General features: G+C 20.3%; 9 protein-coding genes across 9 annotated transcripts; 6 read left to right on the top strand and 3 right to left on the bottom strand. All coding sequences in view use genetic code 6, as the record gives it.

The window, feature by feature from the left end:
* Window positions 1–893: 893 nt before the first annotated feature.
* Window positions 894–1,306, bottom strand: TTHERM_00091680 (hypothetical protein; the record flags this gene model as incomplete). The annotated part of the gene is made up of 2 exons (XM_001012820.2): window positions 1,111–1,306; window positions 894–1,026 (listed from the first exon to the last, which is right to left on the bottom strand). Exons 1-2 carry the CDS (start codon window positions 1,215–1,217, stop codon window positions 894–896), a joined length of 240 nt encoding a protein of 79 aa, XP_001012820.2. The 5' UTR covers window positions 1,218–1,306.
* Window positions 1,307–2,587: 1,281 nt separating this feature from the next.
* On the top strand, window positions 2,588–3,328 carry TTHERM_00091690 (transmembrane protein, putative; the record flags this gene model as incomplete). Its single annotated transcript, XM_001012821.1, has 1 exon — window positions 2,588–3,328. One exon carries the CDS (start codon window positions 2,588–2,590, stop codon window positions 3,326–3,328), a length of 741 nt encoding a protein of 246 aa, XP_001012821.1.
* Window positions 3,329–4,420: 1,092 nt separating this feature from the next.
* On the bottom strand, window positions 4,421–5,081 carry TTHERM_000091689 (transmembrane protein, putative; the record flags this gene model as incomplete). The annotated part of the gene is made up of 2 exons (XM_012796730.1): window positions 4,421–4,478; window positions 4,636–5,081. 2 exons carry the CDS (start codon window positions 5,079–5,081, stop codon window positions 4,421–4,423), a joined length of 504 nt encoding a protein of 167 aa, XP_012652184.1.
* A 1,100-nt stretch (window positions 5,082–6,181) lies between these two features.
* On the top strand, window positions 6,182–6,739 carry TTHERM_00091710 (transmembrane protein, putative; the record flags this gene model as incomplete). The annotated part of the gene is made up of 1 exon (XM_001012823.2): window positions 6,182–6,739. One exon carries the CDS (start codon window positions 6,182–6,184, stop codon window positions 6,737–6,739), a length of 558 nt encoding a protein of 185 aa, XP_001012823.2.
* Window positions 6,740–9,712: 2,973 nt separating this feature from the next.
* TTHERM_00091720 (hypothetical protein) lies at window positions 9,713–10,027 on the top strand (the record flags this gene model as incomplete). Its single annotated transcript, XM_001012824.2, has 1 exon — window positions 9,713–10,027. One exon carries the CDS (start codon window positions 9,713–9,715, stop codon window positions 10,025–10,027), a length of 315 nt encoding a protein of 104 aa, XP_001012824.2.
* A 1,894-nt stretch (window positions 10,028–11,921) lies between these two features.
* Window positions 11,922–12,674, top strand: TTHERM_00091730 (transmembrane protein, putative; the record flags this gene model as incomplete). The annotated part of the gene is made up of 1 exon (XM_001012825.2): window positions 11,922–12,674. The coding sequence occupies exon 1, from the start codon at window positions 11,955–11,957 to the stop codon at window positions 12,672–12,674; it is 720 nt and encodes a 239-aa protein (XP_001012825.1). The 5' UTR covers window positions 11,922–11,954.
* Window positions 12,675–14,822: 2,148 nt separating this feature from the next.
* Window positions 14,823–16,061, top strand: TTHERM_00091740 (hypothetical protein; the record flags this gene model as incomplete). The annotated part of the gene is made up of 1 exon (XM_001012826.3): window positions 14,823–16,061. The coding sequence occupies one exon, from the start codon at window positions 14,823–14,825 to the stop codon at window positions 16,059–16,061; it is 1,239 nt and encodes a 412-aa protein (XP_001012826.1).
* Window positions 16,062–17,114: 1,053 nt separating this feature from the next.
* On the bottom strand, window positions 17,115–18,469 carry TTHERM_00091750 (hypothetical protein; the record flags this gene model as incomplete). The annotated part of the gene is made up of 4 exons (XM_001012827.2): window positions 17,920–18,469; window positions 17,749–17,850; window positions 17,559–17,687; window positions 17,115–17,494 (listed from the first exon to the last, which is right to left on the bottom strand). The coding sequence occupies exons 1-4, from the start codon at window positions 18,410–18,412 to the stop codon at window positions 17,115–17,117; spliced, it is 1,104 nt and encodes a 367-aa protein (XP_001012827.2). The 5' UTR covers window positions 18,413–18,469.
* Window positions 18,470–19,053: 584 nt separating this feature from the next.
* Window positions 19,054–19,442, top strand: TTHERM_000091749 (transmembrane protein, putative; the record flags this gene model as incomplete). Its single annotated transcript, XM_012796729.1, has 2 exons — window positions 19,054–19,230; window positions 19,287–19,442. 2 exons carry the CDS (start codon window positions 19,054–19,056, stop codon window positions 19,440–19,442), a joined length of 333 nt encoding a protein of 110 aa, XP_012652183.1.
* Window positions 19,443–20,533: the final 1,091 nt, after the last annotated feature.

Here is a 20,533-nt window from a genome sequence, read left to right as displayed (position 1 = left end):
AGACAAAATACTTAAGTTTAAAATAGTAATCTTTGAGATAAATAATGAATCTTTTTTTCCGATAAATAAATTTCTTAACAGACAAAAGTCTACAAATAGTTTATTAATGAATTTTTTTATCTTAAAATTGTTGTGTATGTTTAAATTATTATTATCAAAGACAGAAGAGAGAGCTAATTAATCAATAAAAATTAAGCGTAAAAGTAAAAATTAAGCAATATTATTAATTCATTCGATTAGTTAAGGAGTTTTACCCCTAAATAATTTGCATAATAATTAATATATTAAGCCTATTTATATTTGGAACAATGAAGAAATAAATTTTCCTTTTCAACCATTTATTTTTGAATTTACGTATGTATATACATACATATAACACTAGATGTAGCATTCTTGAGTAAAATAATATTAGCTATCTACTAAATATCTGTATTGTAGCCATAGAATAGCATGGAAATAACTAATAAATGGACAATTTATTTAAACTAAAATGTTACAATCTTAAAGAGATGTTGCCATAAAGATAGATAAAAAATTCCAAAAATTTTATGATAAGAAATTTTATGTTCAATTAGTATGGAAAAATATCAAACGTTAGTAAGTTTAGGTTCATTGATAGAAATATAAATGAAAGAATTTTATTAAACAAATGTTTTTCAGAAAAATTTTTGAATAAAAATAGTAATATTTTATAATATTTGTAATTAATTATATTCACTTAAATATCCTATTTCCTCAATATCTTTAATTTACTCTGCTTTATTGATCAGAAATTCATGAATTTCTTTTACTTTTTTATTTTTTAATTTGCTTGATACGTTGAGTTTCTATGAAAACTTAAAAAACAAACTGGATAAGTAAATTTACAATAAAATATTTTTTGTGGTACTTATTCAAATTATTTTCTTATTTAGAATATGCTCTCCAATTTAAGGTAATTCATTCTTTTAACTTTAAATCATTACCATATATTTATTATTGCTGTTGTTATTTTGTACAATGGTAAACTCCTTAGGACGCTTCTTCCTAAAAAATATATATAATCAAAATCAACCTAAAAGAAAGCAGGATCCTGAAAATAATAAATATATCAAAATCTTTCAAATTTACCAAGTTTAGTGCTTCTTATTATGTGAACACAGTTTAACAATTTTTAAGGATACCATCTAAATCTTCAATTATGTTATTGTTGTTTGTTAAGTATTGCATTAACACATAAAATTATTTTAGTTTAGTTTAGTTTATTATACGAATACTACAATCTTTTTTATTTTTTGCAAAAATGATATATTATATTTCTTATATTATTTATTACTTTATCAAATGCATATTCACTATTTTATTGATTTTAATGCTCTTTTTGAGATTAATAATTTATAAGAGCAAGCTAATTTTCAAGTTATTCTTTGCCTTTTGATCTATTCCTGACGAGCTTGAGTTCAAAATACAAAATTTTATAAATTAATTCTTTTTGAAAATGTAAAGTATTTTACTAATGTTATCTATTTTTTAAATGTATCTTTAAAAATCGATTATATTTTCATGAATCGTTTTATGCTTAAAGAATAATAGATGAATGAATAAACTAAATAAAAAATGTATTAAAAATATTAAAGAATTTTTCTAATATTCATCTTGTTTTTTTTGCAAGTCCAGCTTGCTGTGGCAGCAAGCCACTTTTATTTTTTTAAATAATTTTATTTTGTATATAAATGTTTTTATGTGTGTAAATAAAATATCTTAGAAATTAAAATTTTTTTTAAATAAAGTGTTTTTGATTAAAAATTTTTATTTATTTTTTTGTTTGTTTAGATTTGATTTGATAGATACCTTTTTATATTATTTTCAATTTTCTTTAATTTTATAAATAAAATTTAATATTTATTCTACTCAATATTTATTTGCTACAAGAAAATAACTATTTGAGGATAGCAAAAATAAATAAAACCACTTTTTATGAATTTATATAGTTGTCATTTTGAATATTAAGCAAATATTTACCTCTCATAGAATTTTTAAAACAAACGAACCTTTTATAATTAAAAACTTTTAAAGATTAAAATAATTTGTATTTCTAAATAAAAGTAATTCTTAATTATTATCTTTAATCAATAATAGCTTGATACAATCTAAAGATTAAATTTATATATATTGTTACTGAATAAAATTTTACTTTTTCATAAAATAAATTTATTCAATTATTTGAGCATAAATCAAGTAAAATTTATGTTGTTGCAGGTTTACTCTATCCTTGATATGAAGATAAAGAGATATTTATTTTTGTAAATAAAATTACTTATTTGAAAGATTTATGATTGTTTATAAAGTTAAAAATTGTTTATCCGGCTATTACAGTATTAAAAAATTAAATTTTGTACTTAATAATCCAAAAAATATAAAACTAAATTTGAGGTGATTGCAAAATCTTTTATATGTAGATGTTTTAAATATAAACAATAATTTGAAGTTAATTAATAAATATTATTTGTTATTTATTAAGTTAAAAAAATATCAAGTAATTTGTAATTCAGATATTAATTGTCAATAAAAGAATAGTTCAAAGATATTTTATATAAACTCTTAATAAATGAAATTTTAAGTAGAAATTTTGTTTATTTTACAACTTTTATTTACTACCACAAAATGCTTAACTGCATAAGGCTGTTTTAATTTAGGCTTTAAATTATGTCTTGATTCGTTTGGATAATGTACATATAGTTCTCTGACCTGTGCAAAAATTTGTGTTTCTAATAATTCTTGCAGTTCAAACTGCTGCCATGAAGGATACTGTACTTCTTAAAGCGCAGGATCATGTACTTCAAGCAATTAATAGAGCTAAATAGTAAACACTAATAAATCTCCTGTTGTAGCAATAGTAGTTCCTATAGTTTTTGGTTTAGTAATAATTATTGGGATAGCATGTTTCTGTTATTAGAGGAGAAAAAGATAGCTAGCGTTATAAGCTTTACAACAAGCTGCTTAAAAAAACAATAATGATTTAATGAATAATCAATATAGGGTTGATGTAACAAATTAAAATGCATAAATACCATATCATAATTAACAAATGTATGGCTAGAATAATTTATAATTCTAGCCTGTAGTATATCCTAACCAACCTATTTAATAAACAAATCCAATCTAAATGAACTATTTATATTATCCTCCATAACAATAATTTTTTATGGCACCTTAACAACAGCAAAATCAACAAATTCCTGGTATTTATGAGGCCTAATTAGGAAATTATGACATGCAACCTAAGCCTCAAATGGGAGTTCCTTTAGTAAAGAACCCGCTCAACGATGGATAAACTAATTATCTTTGAAATTTATATATAGAATACTTTCATTATATTATTTAGAGTATTAATTCTTTTGTAACAAAACTATAAAATAATCTAAATTTCACTAAAAAATAAGTAAAACTTTTCTTTCTCCTGAAATAAAATCATAAAACAAACTTACATTGATTGAATGTAAGTAAATTTGAATCTATTTATTTTTAATAGTATAAAAAACATTTTATATCTTCTACTAATTATTTATTGTAATTAACATAAAATAAGCAATCAATGAAGTAAAAGTTTTATGTTTGTTTGAAAAAGCAAAAAATTTTACATATTTTATTAATTTGTGGTATTTTTAGAGCCTCCTAATAAATATGATTTAAAGTATAAGCTTATGTTAAAAACTATCGATAACCAATATGAATTAATCTTGATTCATAACATCATTTTAGAATTAGCTATATTAAATGTTCAGAATGTATTTGATCTTTATATAAATTTGATAATTATTAAAGATTAAAACATCAGAAAACTTTCTTAAAAATTGTTTTAAATTAATTATGAGAAGTTTTTTATGAAATTATAAATTATTTTAGAAGCAAAATAAAATTTTCACCAAATTTGATACAAATTAACAAATGTAATTAGAATTAACTAATCTAAATAAATTTATTAAAAAATGTAAAATAAATGATCAGATTTTAGAATTAAAAAATTTACATAAGCTATTATTACAAAAATTTTGATTATATTGTATCCAATAATTAATTTAAATTATCTTTCTTTCGTTAATTAATTGTTTAGTTACAAGAAAAAAAAATCAAAAAAAAAAGCAGAGAACAAATGATGAAAATAATTCAAACTTTTCTAATTATAAAAATATTATTTGGTTGCATAAGGTGTGAAACCTCATAAAGTTGCTTAGATTAAGGTTTTAAAGCAGCTTGTATTACTTATCTTGGAAAATGTACTAGTTATTATTCAGACTGTGCATAAATGTGCTCCAGTTAGATGTCTTGTCCATAATAATAATGTTGTCATGAATCCTTTTGCATACTCAATACTGCAGGATCTTGCATGAATAATAGCAGTACTAGTAACTCAGGCAACTCTAATAGCAGTACTAGTAACTCAGACAACTCTAATAACGGTACTGCAGCTATAATAGTAGTTCCAATATTCTTTGCAGCTTTTATTATAGGTTTTATTGTTTGTTATTGTTATAAAAAAAAAAAAAAGATAGTAGGAATAATTAGAAAATTAAAAACATGCAGATATAAATAAGAACAATCTATATAATAACTAATTTAATATGCATATGGCAAACTTAAATCAATAGCAAATACCCTAAATGTAGATGAATCAACCAGTATATTACAATAATTAATAATGTATAAATGCTGCATAGCCAATTTAACCTGCTTAATATGGTTAGTTATAGCCACCAAATAATTATCCAAATTAACAATAAGTATTTGAAGTTAATTAGAAGTAAATGTTTATGGTCCCTTAGCCTTAATAATAAATTCCTGGTATATACGAAGCATAATTAAGAGATTATTATCCCCAGGAGCAAACTGAAGCGGGAGTGCCTTTATAAGTTAAGAATCCAATGACTATTAACAATCAAACTACATCTCTTTGAATAATTTTTAATAAAGATTGGATGAGTTTGGTATATTAAATTAATCCAAAATAAATGATAATAATTTGTAGACTTTATATTAGATGAACAAAGAAATAATTTGAATTCAAAAGAATTTAATTAATTAAAATTGAAAATTAAACTCATACTTCTAAATAAATAAGCAAGATATTATCAAATATTACTCTATCTTTTATTAAAACCTCATTATTTTTATAAAAATGTATTTACTTTTTAGTGTATTACTATTTTTAGTAAATTTAATAATTTATTTATTTAATTTTACAGTACTTTACACTTTCATAATACTAAATCATTAACAAATAAATAAATAAATACTTTTTTGAATATGGCCAATATTGAAATTAATTAATTAATTGATTATTGGGGTTACTCATAAAATTAAAATTTTATTTAATAAAAAAATATCTATCTATATATCTTGCATATTTAAATTAAAAGTAAAAATTTATCAAACATAAGTATAAATTAAAGGCTAATCTTTAAATTCAGGTTAATAAATTTAAGTTAAATAATAGAAGTAAGTTTTATTTGGAATAAATATATAATTATTTCTTTCAATTTAAATACATTTTTTAAATGTATTTATTTCAACATAAACTTATTGTTTGAAATTAATGTATGAATTTATACAAAAAATAGACTTTTAATAAATTATATATATATATTTGTACCCTAGGGTACTGCCCGTCTTAGGGGTTTGTGCCATACAATATTACAACTTTCTATTAATTATGAGAAGTTTTTTATGAAATTATAAATTATTTTAGAATTAAAACACAATTTTATATATATAAATAAATAAATGAAATTAGAATACCTAATCTAAATAAATTTATTTAAAAAATATAAAATTACCAAATTCGAGAATGTCACAATTTGATATAAGTTATTATTATAAAAATTTTGATTATAATTTATTCAATAATAAATTACTTTCTTACGTAGATTGTTTAGTTACAAAAAAAAATCAATAAAAAAGCAGAGAACATATGATGAAAATAATCCAAATTTTATTAATTATAAAAATATTATTTGTTTGCATAAGGTGTGATACCGCACAAAGTTGCTTATAATAAGGTTAAGGTTACAAGTTTTGTCTTAATTAACTCGGAAAATGTACTAAAGTTTAATCTAGCTGTGCAAAAATTTGCTCCAGTAATAACTCTTGTCCATAATAATGTTGTCATGAAGGCTATTGCATACTCAATACTGCAGGATCTTGCATGTCTAATAGTAGTTAAAGTTACACATACAGCTCTAGTAGCGGTACTAGTTCTAATATAGCTGCAATAGTAGTTCCAATAGTCTTTGGAGTTGTTATTATAATTTCTATTGCTTGTTTTTGCTATTAAAGAAGAAAAAGATAGTAGGCATAATTATTAATTTAACAAAAGGCAGCTTTAAATAACAACAATCTATAAAATAACTAATTTAATATGCAAATGGCAAACTAAAACTAATAACAAATACCCTAAACGTACATGAATCAACCAGTATATTACAATAATTAATCATTTTTAAATGCTGCATAACCAATTTAACCTGCTTAATATGGTTAGTTATAGCAGCCAAATAATATATAATATTATTATCCAAATTAACAATAAGCATTTGCTGTTAATCAGCAGTAAATGTTTATGGCCCCTTAGCCTTAATAATAAATTCCTGGTATATATGAAGCATAATTAGGAAATTATTATCCCCATAATCAACCTGTAATGGGGGTGCCTTAATAAATTTAGAATCCAATGACTAATAACAATCAAACTACGTATCTTTGAATAATTGTTAATACAGACTGGATGAGTTTGGTATATTAAATTAACCCAAAATAAATGATAATTAATAAATACACTTTAAATTAGATGAACAAATAAATACCTTGAATTAAAAAGAAATTAATTGATTATAATTGAAAATTAAACTCATAATTGTTAATAAATAAGCAAGATATTATTAAATACTACTTTTATCTTTTATTAAAACCTCATTATTTATATAAAAATTTATTTACTTTTTAGTGTATTAATATTTTTATTAAATTTAATAATTTATTTATTTAATTTTACAGTACTTTACACTTTCATAATACTAAATCATTAACAAATAAATAAATACTTTTTTGAATATGGCCAATATTGAAATAAATTAATTAATTATTTAGTTACTCTTAAAATTAAAATTATATTTAATAAAAGCATATCTATATATCTTGCATAATTAAATTAAAAGTAAAATTTTATCAAAGATAAGTATAATTAAAGTCTATTCTTCAAATTCTGGTTAATGAATTTAGTTTAGATAATAGAAGTAAGTTTTATTTGGAATAAATATTTAATTGTTTCTTTCGATTAAAATACATTTTTTAAATGTATTTATTTCAACATAAACTTATTGTTGGAGATTAATACGTGAATTTAAACAAAAAATTGAGTTTTAGTAATTTTTATAATATTTTTTTATTATTTCCTCCATGATTAATAAGGTAAATAAGTTTTTTCTTTTTATTTTTTCAATAATAAAATAAGTTTTTAATTTTATTTTTAGAAAATAAATGAAAGGTGAGTGAATTGAATTTTGACAGAGATTAGAATTTAAATCTAGCATAAAAAAGTAATTAATAGTTTTTTTAAATTACATTAGTGATTGAATATGAGTTATAGGTGAAGATAGTTAATGAAAATGATTATTAAACTAAAAGAATAAAATTGAACAAAAAAAAAGTAACAAATTATGAATTATAAATAAAATTATAAAAAATTATATATTTATAATAAATGAATTAAAAAAACCTATGCTATTTGATATAATTACAAAAAATATTTTTTAGAGAAGAGTAAAAAAATAAAATTTTAATTGAGAGTTGAGAAAATTATTAAAGATAAATAAAGTAAAAAATATAAAAATTTACATTTTTAATTTATATTTAAATATTAATTATTTTATTTAATTTAGTTTGATAAAAAGAATAAACTTTAAAAAAATAAATACCTATAGAAGGTGTTGACTTTAAATTATCCTTTTTATTTAAATTTTAATGATAATATTAGAATAAATTAAAATTCTATTTAAATAACTCATTTTTTACTTTTTTGTATTTTGTTAGAATTTAATTCTTTAGGTCTAATTTTAATTTTGATTTTTAAATATTTTCATAATATTTAATCCTGTTTACTATTAACTTAAAGAAACACATATTTTTACCTTAAAAAGTAAAATAAATAACAAGCAATCCATTTATATTTTTCTATTATCTTTTTTTGTTATTCAATTAAATTTAATATTTTATAAATCATAAAATACTCAACCTGCTTTTAGGTATTAGAAATCCTGTTGAACAAATTTTATGTTTTTATTAATTTTTAATTTTATTGATTAACTTAAAATAATAATATATTAATATAATACTTTAATTGTTAGTTATACATAATAACAAATTCTTTTTCAATTTTAAAATATTTTTAAAAATATTGATGAAAATGATTAAAATTACTAATATTAATAAAAAATAAAACATTTTCTTCTTTATCTAAAACAATTATTTCATTAAAATTAAAAAATCAAAAGTAAGAAAATGGTAATTTGCATAAAAAATGAATTCATATACTTATAACTATTATTAAAAATTGATAAAAATATTTTAAATTAAATATTTCTTCAAAATTTTTCTTGCAATGAAATAAAATAGTAAATTCAAAGTTGTAAGAAAAATTAAAAAGCTAGAAATTTAAAAATTAGATTTTTTTTTTTTGATTTGGTCGAAATAGACTTACTACTGGCTTAACAATAAATTAAAAATTTACCATAAAAATAAGTAAGAAAAGATAAATAAAAAATTTTATAACTTATAATTTGTATTTAATTTTTAACATTTTACTTAAAATAATATTTTAATTTAAAAATCAAATTACAAATGATAAAAATTTTAATTCAAATTTTCACATATTTATATATTTTATTTAATTTTCAATATTATTGATAAAAGAATGTCATTCCAATAAAAATAGTTTATGATATTTAGAAAATATATTTAAAAGAGTAAACAGATAATATCATTTTAAAATGAAAATCAAAAAAAAATGTTGATTAAAATTTATAATTTTTGACTATTTTATCAAATTTTTTGATAGATTTTTTTAATGTTTTTGCATTTTTCTTTAATTTATTTTGATTTTTAAATATCGAAATTTAGTTATTTATTGAATTCTTCTTGCATTTTTGTCTATTAGGTTGTGGGTATATGTATGTGACATTTATCTTTTTGAATAATGTTTATCAAATTAGATTTTTATAGAAACTTAATAGTAATTAATTAACTTATGTGTAATATTAAAAAGTAAATAATAATGAGCAATTTAATAAATATACTCATTTTGCTTTTAAGCTTTATATTAGTACAAGCAAGTTAATAATCAGTTTCACAATGCCTTCCTTAAAACAGCTTTGGATGTCTAGATAAGTTTGGATATTGTGCATCAAGTAATTATTCATGTGCTGACTACTGTACTTCAAACAATGACTGCCATTTAACTTGTTGCTATTAAAATTATTGCATTATAGGAAATAAGTGCTTTGATAATAATAACCCATCAAGTAGTACTGGAATATTCCTTGCTATTTTTTTTTCTGTATTTTTTGGGACATTCTTTCTGATTATAATTATAATTTGCTGCGTAAGAAGGAGTATAATAAGGAGACGCAATAGAGGTCTTTAAGGCTAAACAAATCAAGCTGCAATTAATAATTAATTTTAAATGAACAATGAAATGATGAGATAAAATGCATAAATGCAATAAATGTATTTTAACTAATAACCTTAGTAAATGGGATTCGCCTAACCTTATAACTACAATAATAATTTCCAAGCCGCTCCCGTTTTCGATAACTAGATACCCTAAATGCAACCATATAACTTGAATTAAATGTATTATCCACAATAGTATATGTAACCATAATAATAATTTTAGCCGTTGATGGTTACTCCTAGCTAGTAAGTGCAGCCATAGCAAGCTTACACATAACCACCACCAGAAAGTAAAAATAAACAACAATTAGTAACTTACATTTGAGGATATTTACAAAAATATCATGCTTTTTTATAAAAGGACTGGTTAGTTGTTTGTCCTATATTAAAAAATATATAGATAAATAGAGTTTAAATTAATTAATTTTAAAAATCATTCAACCAACAAAACAAACAATAAATGAATATAAAACTTCAATAAAATTATGTATATCTATCTATCTATCTATCTATCTATCTATCTATCTATCTATCTATCTATCTATCTATCTATCTATCTATCTTCATAGTATTTTTATATTATCTTAATATTGTATTAGAATTTATTTTATTAAATAGCAAATATTAAAAAAATTTTTTTTTTTTCAATTGTTTATTTAATTAAATTTATTTTTTCATTTTTTATTAGTAAAGTAGAAGTTTTATTTTTATCTTTTAGGCATATTTAAAAATTTTATTCAATTTATTATAAAATTAGTAAATATAAATACTAACAAGTATTTAGGATTCGTCATTTAATTTTATGTTATCTAATTAACAAGAAATTAAACTATTGTTATAATTTATTTTTAGATAAATTTATATTATTTATAAAATTAAAGATTCAAGTTATTAAATATTTTATTTACTACTTATTTGATTTGCATCTATTTGTAATTATAACTTAATGTTTAGATAAATTGAAAAGTTACAATTGAATTGTTATCTAATTTATTTATAGATTAATTTACCATAATTTTGTTACAATTGTACAAGCCAATATCGGGGATACCCCTTAAAATTTGAGTGTTTACTATTAATTTAAAGAAACAGATATTTTTACTTCAAAAAAGTAAAACAAATAACAAACAGTGTATTTATATTTTTAATTAAAAATAATCTTTTTTTGTTATCCATCTTACTAAAGTTAAATATTTTATAAATGATAAAAAATACTCTATCAGTTTTTATAGAATCTATGTATTAGAAATCCTGTTAATAAAATTAATTTTTTAATTTTTAACTATCTCTTATGATACTATTATATTAATTTAACACTTTAAATAATTTATTGTACAGAATAATAGATTATATTTAAATGTTAAAATATTTTTTTTAATATTAATGAAAATGATTAATTTAAATAATATTAATTAAAAATAAAATATTCCTTTTTTAGCTAAAATAATTATTTGATTAAATAATCAAAAATAAGAAAATTATAATTCTTTTAATTACATAAAGTGAATGAATTAATCAACTTATTTATGATTATTACTCTGTATTATTTATTGATAAAAATATTTTAAAATAAATATTTCTGGTTAAAAATTTTCCTTCCTATCTATGAAGTAAAAGAGTAAATTCAAAGTAGTAAGAAAAATTAAAAAGCTAGAAATTAAAAAAATTTGATTTTTTTTTGATTTGATCGAAATTAGATTTCTTGCTTAAAAATAAATTAAAAATTTACCATAAAAAATTTAGTATGAAAGAAAAATAATAAATTTTATAATTTATTTATAATTTACATTTAATTTCCAAAGAAAATAGCAATTGATTGATTGCGATAAAAATACAAATTCTAAATTAGATCTTTTCTCAAATTAATATATTTTAGGTTTAGTTTTCAAGATTATCGATATTAAGAAAACCATTTCCAATAAAAATAGTTTATAATATTTAGGAAATATATTTAAAAAGTAAACCAATAATATCATTTTAAAATAGGATTCAAAAAAATATTAATTTAAATTTATGACTTCAGACTATTTTATCAAATGCTTGGTAGATTTTTTTTAGCATTTATTTATACTTTTGATTATGAAATATTAAAATTAGGTTATTTATTGATTTCTTCTGTCTTTTTTGTCTATTAGGTTCTATATATATGCATATGACCTTTGTCATAATCCCTATTAAAATACATTCCTAAAGAAACTTAATAGTAATTAATAATTAACTAACTTATTTGCAATATTAAAAAGTAAATAATTATGAGCTATTTAATAAATATACCCATTTTGCTTTTAAGCATTATATTAGTGTAAGCAAATTAAAAATCAGTTTCACAATGCCTTCCTAAAAACAATTATGGATGTCTAGATATACTAGGAGATTGTGCATAAAGTACATTTTCGTGTGCTGATTACTGTTCTTCAAACAGTGACTGCCATCTAAATTGTTGCTACTAAAATTATTGCATTGCTGGAAGTAAGTGCATTGATAATAGCTCACCAAGTAATAATAGTGCAATATTCCTCGCTATCTTTTTACCTGTATTTTTTGGGACTTTTTTTTTGATTATTATAATTATTTGCATTGTAAGAAAGTGTATAATAAGTAACCGCAACAAAGGTGTAGTAGCCTAAACGAATTAAGCTGCTATTAATAATTAATTTTAAATGAACTAAGAAATGCTGAGATAAAATGCATAAATGCAATAAATGTATTATAACTAATAACCTTAGTAAGTGGGAGCCATCTAACCTTATAACTACCAAAATAATTTCCAACCAGCTTTCGATAACTAGATACCCTAAATGCAACCTTATAATATGAATTAAATGTATTATCCACAATAGTAGTATATGTAACCATAACAATAATTTTAACCAACATCAGTTAATCCTAGCTAGTAAATGCAGCCACAGCAAGCATACACACAAAAACCACCAGAAAACAATAATAAATAACAATTAGTAACTTATATTTGAGGATATTTACAATTAATAATAATTAAAATATCATGTTTTTGTAAAAGGACTAGTTATTTGTTCTAAATTAAAAAAGATATAGATAAATAGAGTTAAATTAATTAATTTTAAAAATCATTCAACAAAACAAACAATAAATGAATATATAAATTCAATAAAATTAAGTATATCTATCTATCTATCTTCATAGTATTTTTATATTATTTTAAATTTTTTTAGAATTTATTTTATTTATTTATTTATTTATTGATTAATACCAATTTATTAAGTAGCAAATATTTTAAAAATTGTAACAATTTTAATTTATTTATTTAATAAACTAATTTTTCTTTTTCATTTTTTTTACTCCTAACAGATGTTTTTATTTTAATTTTTGAGCTATTTTTAATTATTTTATTCAATTTATTTTAAAATGTGTTGTAAATAAATAGAAATAATTATTAAGAGTTAATAATTTTAATTTTGTATTACTTATTCGTAACAAGCAATTAAACAAATATAATATTTTTTCAGTAAATTTTAATAAAAGTAAAGATTCAAGTTGTCAAATATTTTATTTACTGTTTTTTTAAATTTGCTTCTGTTTATTTAGCATTTTTAATTATAATTTAATGTTTAGATAAGGTGTAAAGTTATAATTCAATTGCTATCTAACTTATTTATAGACTAATTTATATATATTCTTAATAATTATGAATATTTAAATATTTTCTTATATGTATAGTACCCTAGGGTACTGCATAATGATATTATGGTTCGTGATTTTTCAAATGCAGGAACAGCTATATTTAAAAAAATAAAGATTCAAACTGCTATATTTTATTTAGTATTTTTTTTAATGTGTAATTTATTTAGTAATTGTAATTATAATTTAATGTTTAAATTAATTGAAAAGTTATAATTGAATTACTAACTAACTTTATTGTCTAATATATAATTTCTTTATAATTATTAATATCAAAATATTTTCTTATTTAAATTTTTTGATAAAACTTTAAGTTTGGGTTTTGTATTGTATTTATTATAAACTGATTTTAATTTTGTAATGAATTTGAATTTGATTTTTCTAATTTATATTTTATTGAGATTTTGATTTTGATTTTAGTTTTTATATAAAAAATTCTTACATCAGATATCTTAAGATTTATTATTTTATATTTAAATATTTATTTACTTTAATTAATATAATTAAGTTAAGAAATAATTTTTAGAATGCTTTTTCTTAAAAATTGCTAAAATGTACTGACGATAATTAAATCACTAATTAATTTAATTAAAAAAATGACTGTATAAATTAAAATAAACTATTTAAATAATAAATTTTCAAAATGATTTTAAAATAAATAAAATTTAAAAATTAGGCTAATAATAATTAAAGCTCCAAATTTATGTTTTTTATAAGCCACTAGCCGTTTGATTTAAGTAAACTTTTTTTAAAAAAAGTCAAAATATAGTTTGTATTTACCAAAAACTTTAAATTTTAATTTTAAATTTTATTTAAAACAGTATCAATATTTAAACATTTATTTGATTAAATTAAATATTTTAAATGTTATTTGATTAAAATAAAATAAAATTAATTTATTTTAAACTATTTAGTTTTACAAATATTAATTTTTGTTTTTAATTATTAATTTTGAAGACAAATTAATAATTTAAAATGTTAATCGTTTCTTTTATTGTATGATTGATTTTTAAATTAAAAAAAATAATTTAAAATTATAGAAATAATAGTTTAACTTTTAATTAATTAATTATGTTACACCACAAACAAAGATTTAATTTTTGAAAGCGGTAAATTAATTTCAAAAATTTAACATAAAGTATTTACGAAACAACTATAATTTGGTGATTAATTGCAAATAATTAAAAAGGCGCAAATAAGTTAAAAATATGAAAGTGAACCGAGTTTTTCAGAATTATTTGATGTTATAGTTGACACATCAATATTTCAAAGTTAGGCTTCCACAAATTAATTTAATACTATTATTTATCTTATTTTTTGTGAGAATTCCATTTATTTATTTATATATAAAACAAATTAAATTATTAAATTAAAAAGAAAATTAATATCTTATTATAAAAGCTATCAATTTATTCAGACATAGACCGATTTTTAGTTAATTATTAGATTTTTTTAAATAAGAAATGGATTTTTTAGGTGTAATTCAATGGGTAATGGATGTTTAGTAATATCCTGATTCTTATAAGGACGAAATAGAGAAGCTAAAGACTGAATGCTTCAATCTAAGTACACTTATAAAGACAATCGGAGAAGATTAGATTCCATAATTGTATTAGAATTAAATAAAGAAACACTTAGAAGAAGCTGAAACACTTTTAAAAAATGTTAACCACAAAGTAGGCATAATGCAGAGCGTGTTTAGTATGCTTTCTGGGTAGCAAACTATACAAAAGCTGAAAGAAGCTAAGGATAATATTCATAATACTATTATTAATTTGAATGCATGGATAAGTAGCATTATGTATTCTACAAATAATATGGGTTCAATTTCAGATTTGAGAGTCTCTAAAGTAAAGAAATTTAATAGCAACGACAGCGAAAAAGATTTAAAAAATGATAATACAGCAGCTTCAACTGCTTCTAGTTTACAAGTACCAGCAACATTAGTCGATTAGTTAGATCCTACTTATTAATAAGAAAGTGAAGATGAAGGTGAAAACATTTTTGGAAATTCAAAAAAGCTTAACATTGATATAACGCTAGATAAAAATGCCAACATCTATGATTTATTTGAAGAGTTTAAAATAAACACTAAATAAAGTTTTAGTTTGAAGTTAGATCCTAAAGTGTTTTTCACTTTTGAGAGAATAACTTATATCAAATTAGCTGATGACAACAAAGATGTAAATAGAATATCAAGAGAGCATGCCGATTTAGAATTAATAGAAATAGAATAAACGGAAGATTCTCATTCATAAACAGTTACTTTATAAGTTCCCATGAGTGCTGCTGAAAAGTAGTAGCAAAAAGAGAAGTAAAATCATCAATCTTAATCTGAAAATAAAACAAACACAAAAGAAGACGATTAGTTTGCAACTTGTGTTGAAGGTTTTAGTGATGGTGAAGGAGATGAAATGTTTGGAAAAGGAAATAAAGAAACGCCTGCAAAAAAATAAAAGCACTACTATGTTTCTATAGCATGTAAAGGACCTAATGGTATCTTTGTTTATAGAAAAAGAGAGAATTAGCAGATACAAGATGAGTTATCAAAGAAAAAGCTTATCAAAGATATGAAACTGATAGAAGCTGGATAATGGGTGAAAGTTGCTAAAGGAGAAAAAGCCTTGCTATTTAATAGCGACTCTTTTGCTATCCTTAAATGTGATAAAATTACTATAAGCTATACAATAAAAATAGAATGAGTGATAAATGCATAGTTTATTTATTTATTTCAGACTTTAATGATTAAAATAATCCTACTTATTTATTCTATTGAATTTATTTGTGAGATCAAATTATACATTATGATCATAAATTTAAATTTACTTATTTTTATTGAATGGTTTTAATTCAATTTTTTAAATTATTTTATTATCAATCATATAATAAATTTTCTTTTAATATATATATTTTTTTATTCTACTTTTCAAAACAAACTGTATAAAAAGAAAGTTACTAATTTTATTAATTTCATTTTTTTATTATTTTTTTTTGAGACTTCCTCTAAGTTTTTAGAATAAGTTTTCTCTAAATCAATTTTTTATTTAAAAATAAAAAGAATAAATTAATAAAACTTTTATTTTATATTTAACGATTAATTTATTAGATAATTCTAATTAATATATTTTATTTAATTATCTATTTCTCAATTAGCACTTACTTTTAATCAAAACTTTGATTCAAATAAATTGTACAAACACAAACATTATTCATTTTTTTTATTTAGATTATATTAGTGCAAAACTATTTAAAAAAACTGTGAGGGACTGAATATAAATCATTTTAATAAAAATAAGTCAGTCATAAAATGATATCTGGTTTATTTCTTGAAACTTTTATTTTTTACTTAATTAAAATAGTCCCTCTCTCATCAATATTTTTTAAATTAATTGATTTTACATCTAATTTTATCACTGAAAACTCACAAAAAACTATTAGAATTTTACTATTGCTCTTATTTTAACTTACTTAGTATAAATTAATCATCACAATATATTAGAATCGTAACGACTAAATAAATAAATGACTTAAAATTATAAATTAAATTTTAAAAACAATTTTTAGAAAAAATAATGAAAAAAACATTAAATTAAAATTAATTAGTAAAATCAAATTCTTTGATAGGATATGTATGGTAGTAATTTGTTCGATTACTTTTAATTATTAATTAATTAATTAACTAACTAACTATCCAGATTTTTTTTTACATCTAAAATTATTTTTTGTCTTTAAAAATAGATATTAAGTAAATCAAATCATTTTTTTCCCTTTTGAGCTGCTGGTGCAGGTGGTTGTTACTGTTAAGCTTTTGTTTTTTCTTCTTTTTAAGGCTACTTTTTATTTTCATCCTTTTCTTATACTTTCTTTTTTTCTTAAGGTTCTTCTTTCACTTTATCTTTACTGATAACTTTTTTATCATCTACTTTAGGATCTTTTTAAAGGGTTTATTTTCCAGGCTGTTATTTTTGGTTTTAATCTTCATTTTTTTCTTTTGTTTTAGAATTAGCTTCTTTCAAAAATTGAGAATCTTTAGTGGATTTATTATTGCCTTTGTCTATTGAATCATTTCTATTGTTTTCTCCTTTTTTAGGACTTGATTTAGGGCTGTTTTCTTAAGTTCTATTTAGGGGAGAGCCTTTAATAATAATACAACAAAAAGAACAATTAATCTATAATTATTAAATTCATATTATATTTACCTGTTCTTTAGTAAAGTTTCTTTAAATTGTCTTGTTTCTTTTTTTTCTCATATTTCAAAATTTCTTAAGCAGCATACTCAAATATATTACCAGTTGGAAGACCATTTTTACAAAGCTACCTTAAGAAATCTTTAATTTAGAATTTAATTAATATGAAATTAAAATAAAGTAAATAAGCTAATAAATATACAATCATAAGCATCAACTAATCCAGTTTCAAATAAAATATTCTATTTTTAAGGTGGCTTTTCTTCTGGAATCGGTACTATTCCCTTTAATTGATTAGACTCTCCTAATAAATGTTTACAATTATTTAATTAATTATATGTTTTCTAGCTGTAAATTTTTTAAAGAGTAATACCTCCTGCAGCAATTCCTGATTTATTCGAAATGCTACTTTTGCTTTTAGATTTTTCGTTTGGAAGTTCTTATTGAGAAATAATAATTGAAGGATTTGAATCTTTGGGTGTATTTGGTTGGTTTAACTACGACTAAGATGTTGCATTCTAATTATTTTTTTGTGACAAAACAACTGAGGGTGTTTAATCGTCATTTTTTTGAGATTTTTAAACTGCAGATGCGTCTACAGATTGTTTTTTCTTATTTCCTTCATCGATACTGCTTTTAGAAGGTTGCTTTTGTTGTTATGCTTCATTTTAAGCTTGATTTTATAAATTTGTTTTTGATTACTATTAAGGCTGATTTGCATTTTATTTCTAATTTAAATCCTTTTAGCTTTTTTATGCGTTTTACCCTTAATCCTTTTAAGGCTAATTATTGGGCTACTCTGCTTTTTTATCTTTGGATTCTGTAACTATTATTTACTCTCCAACCTTAGAAGGTTTCTTTGACATATCTGTTATAAAACTCTAATTTTATTGATGAAATTAAGGAAATAGATATAACTATACACTATATATATATATATAACTATCAATTATAATAAATAAACAAAGAATTTTAATAGAGTATTGGTTGCTAAATTAAAGTAATAATTAATTAATTAATTAACAAATTTTGAAACCCCAAAACTGCAAATTATAATAAATAAGATACATTTGATTTATATATTAAATCATTTACTATGTCTGACCAACAATCATTATAATTTATTTATCACATAAAAAGTGATTTTAAATAACTTACTAAACTTAAATCAATCTAAAATGTTTTTTTTTGTCAAATTTAATAATTAATTTAAATTTATAAAAAAATATTTATTTTTAAAATTAATTTAAAAGAAAACAGTTATAAATCTAAAAAATCAATCAATCAATCAATCAAAATGATTTGAATGCATTCAAGTATAGAAAAATTGAATAATTCTAAATCAATATTAATTTATTTTACATAAATAAAATTTAAAGTTGGCTTAAATCTATTTTTATTTACTTTTAAAAATTATTTTAGTATTAAGCTTCTTATTTTTCAGTTTCTATTTCTTTATTTCTTTATTTATTTTTAATTTTTTAATTTTATTTTTTATTTTTCTGTTATGGATGTTCTTTTTATCTTTCTTTTATTAAGATTTAATTTTTTATTTCAAATTTCAAATTTAATTTATTAATTTCTTTTTATTTCTTTTATCTTTTTTTATCTCTTTCTTTTCTTTTTTTTAAAGCAAGCAAGCAAACTCGAAACTGTGCATTCCTCAAAAGATCTCAATCTAACTGTTCTTCATTTCTTCTTAAAAATATTTTTTTATATATAATTTAACATTTAAAATAGTAGAAAGAAAGGCATTTTGTTTGGCCAGATGACATTTTGAAATACTAATTGCTCTAATAGACTGATATCTTTGATGCGATAAATTTTTTATATGTTAAAAACTATGCTATTTGGCAATAAGACAATTAAAAAATCATCTAAACATTCCCTGATTGATTGTTTACTTAGCTGTGTAGCTAATTAGATGATTCTTTTAATGTTTATTGAAGTTGGAGATTTAAAAACTTTAGGTTTTGCATCATTAAATAGGCAAAAGATATATTTCCATTATTGAGCAACAAATGCAAGAAATAGTATTTTCTACTCTTTTCTTGCTTTTAATTCTTCAATTTCTTAATTGTTTAATTAATTTAATTAATTATTCCAAAAAATGTGTTTGTTTATTTTTCTTTAAGAAATTAATTTTGAATTTAAGTTTAAAAAATTATTAAAAATATCAAACAATAATATTTGTATTTTGGATATTATGTAAATCTTTTTCTTTTCATATTTCAGATTAAGATATGGTATAAATAAAAAATCAAAATAATAAGAAAGAATATCACTAATTTTTATTAGGAATTGTTAATTTCTTTCAAAATATTTAATTTCTTAATTAAGAATAAATATTTTTTCTTTGCTTTAATTAAAAATGAATTGATGATATAAAAAGGTGGGGAAAAATTATAAATAGATTAATTTTCACAAAAAGTGCGTATAAAAGAAAACCAAATAGCTAAGAAAATTATAATTAATTTCTTTGATAAAACAAATCAAGTTCTTTAAAAAAAAAATCTAAAAGAAAACATATTTAAGATGCTTGACTATCTTTATGAAATAATTTGAGGGCTGCCTTATATGGCAGAAAATAAATTTTTGAATCCCAAAATATCGATTAGAAGATATCTCCTTCAAAATAGAAATTCAGCAAGCCCGTGCTGCTTTTCTATTTTATGGATCGCAACGATTTAAATATCGTATAAATAATAAGGAGATATATAAATTTTATTAATTTCTAGATAGTTATTTAAACAATAGTATCCATCATAGTACTAAGCACACTTAAATACTTTGATTTAGATTTAATTCTCTTCCCAAATTTATAAAAAGTATTTTTTTAAAATAGGAAATTAAAAAATTCTACTGAAGACTCTCTGCTGCTCGCTAATAAAACATTCTACAAAATCTCAGACTCGCTATTAAAAAGAAAAAAAAAGAAACAAATAAAAAAGATAAAATATAAATTTAAAAAGCAAAAAGAAAATTAA

This window comes from Tetrahymena thermophila, assembly GCF_000189635.1.
Source record: "Tetrahymena thermophila SB210 genomic scaffold scf_8254697, whole genome shotgun sequence".
NCBI lineage: Eukaryota > Ciliophora > Oligohymenophorea > Hymenostomatida > Tetrahymenidae > Tetrahymena > Tetrahymena thermophila.
The sequence above is the reverse complement of the archived record's forward strand: the minus strand, read 5'-3'. Positions and strand labels throughout refer to the sequence as shown.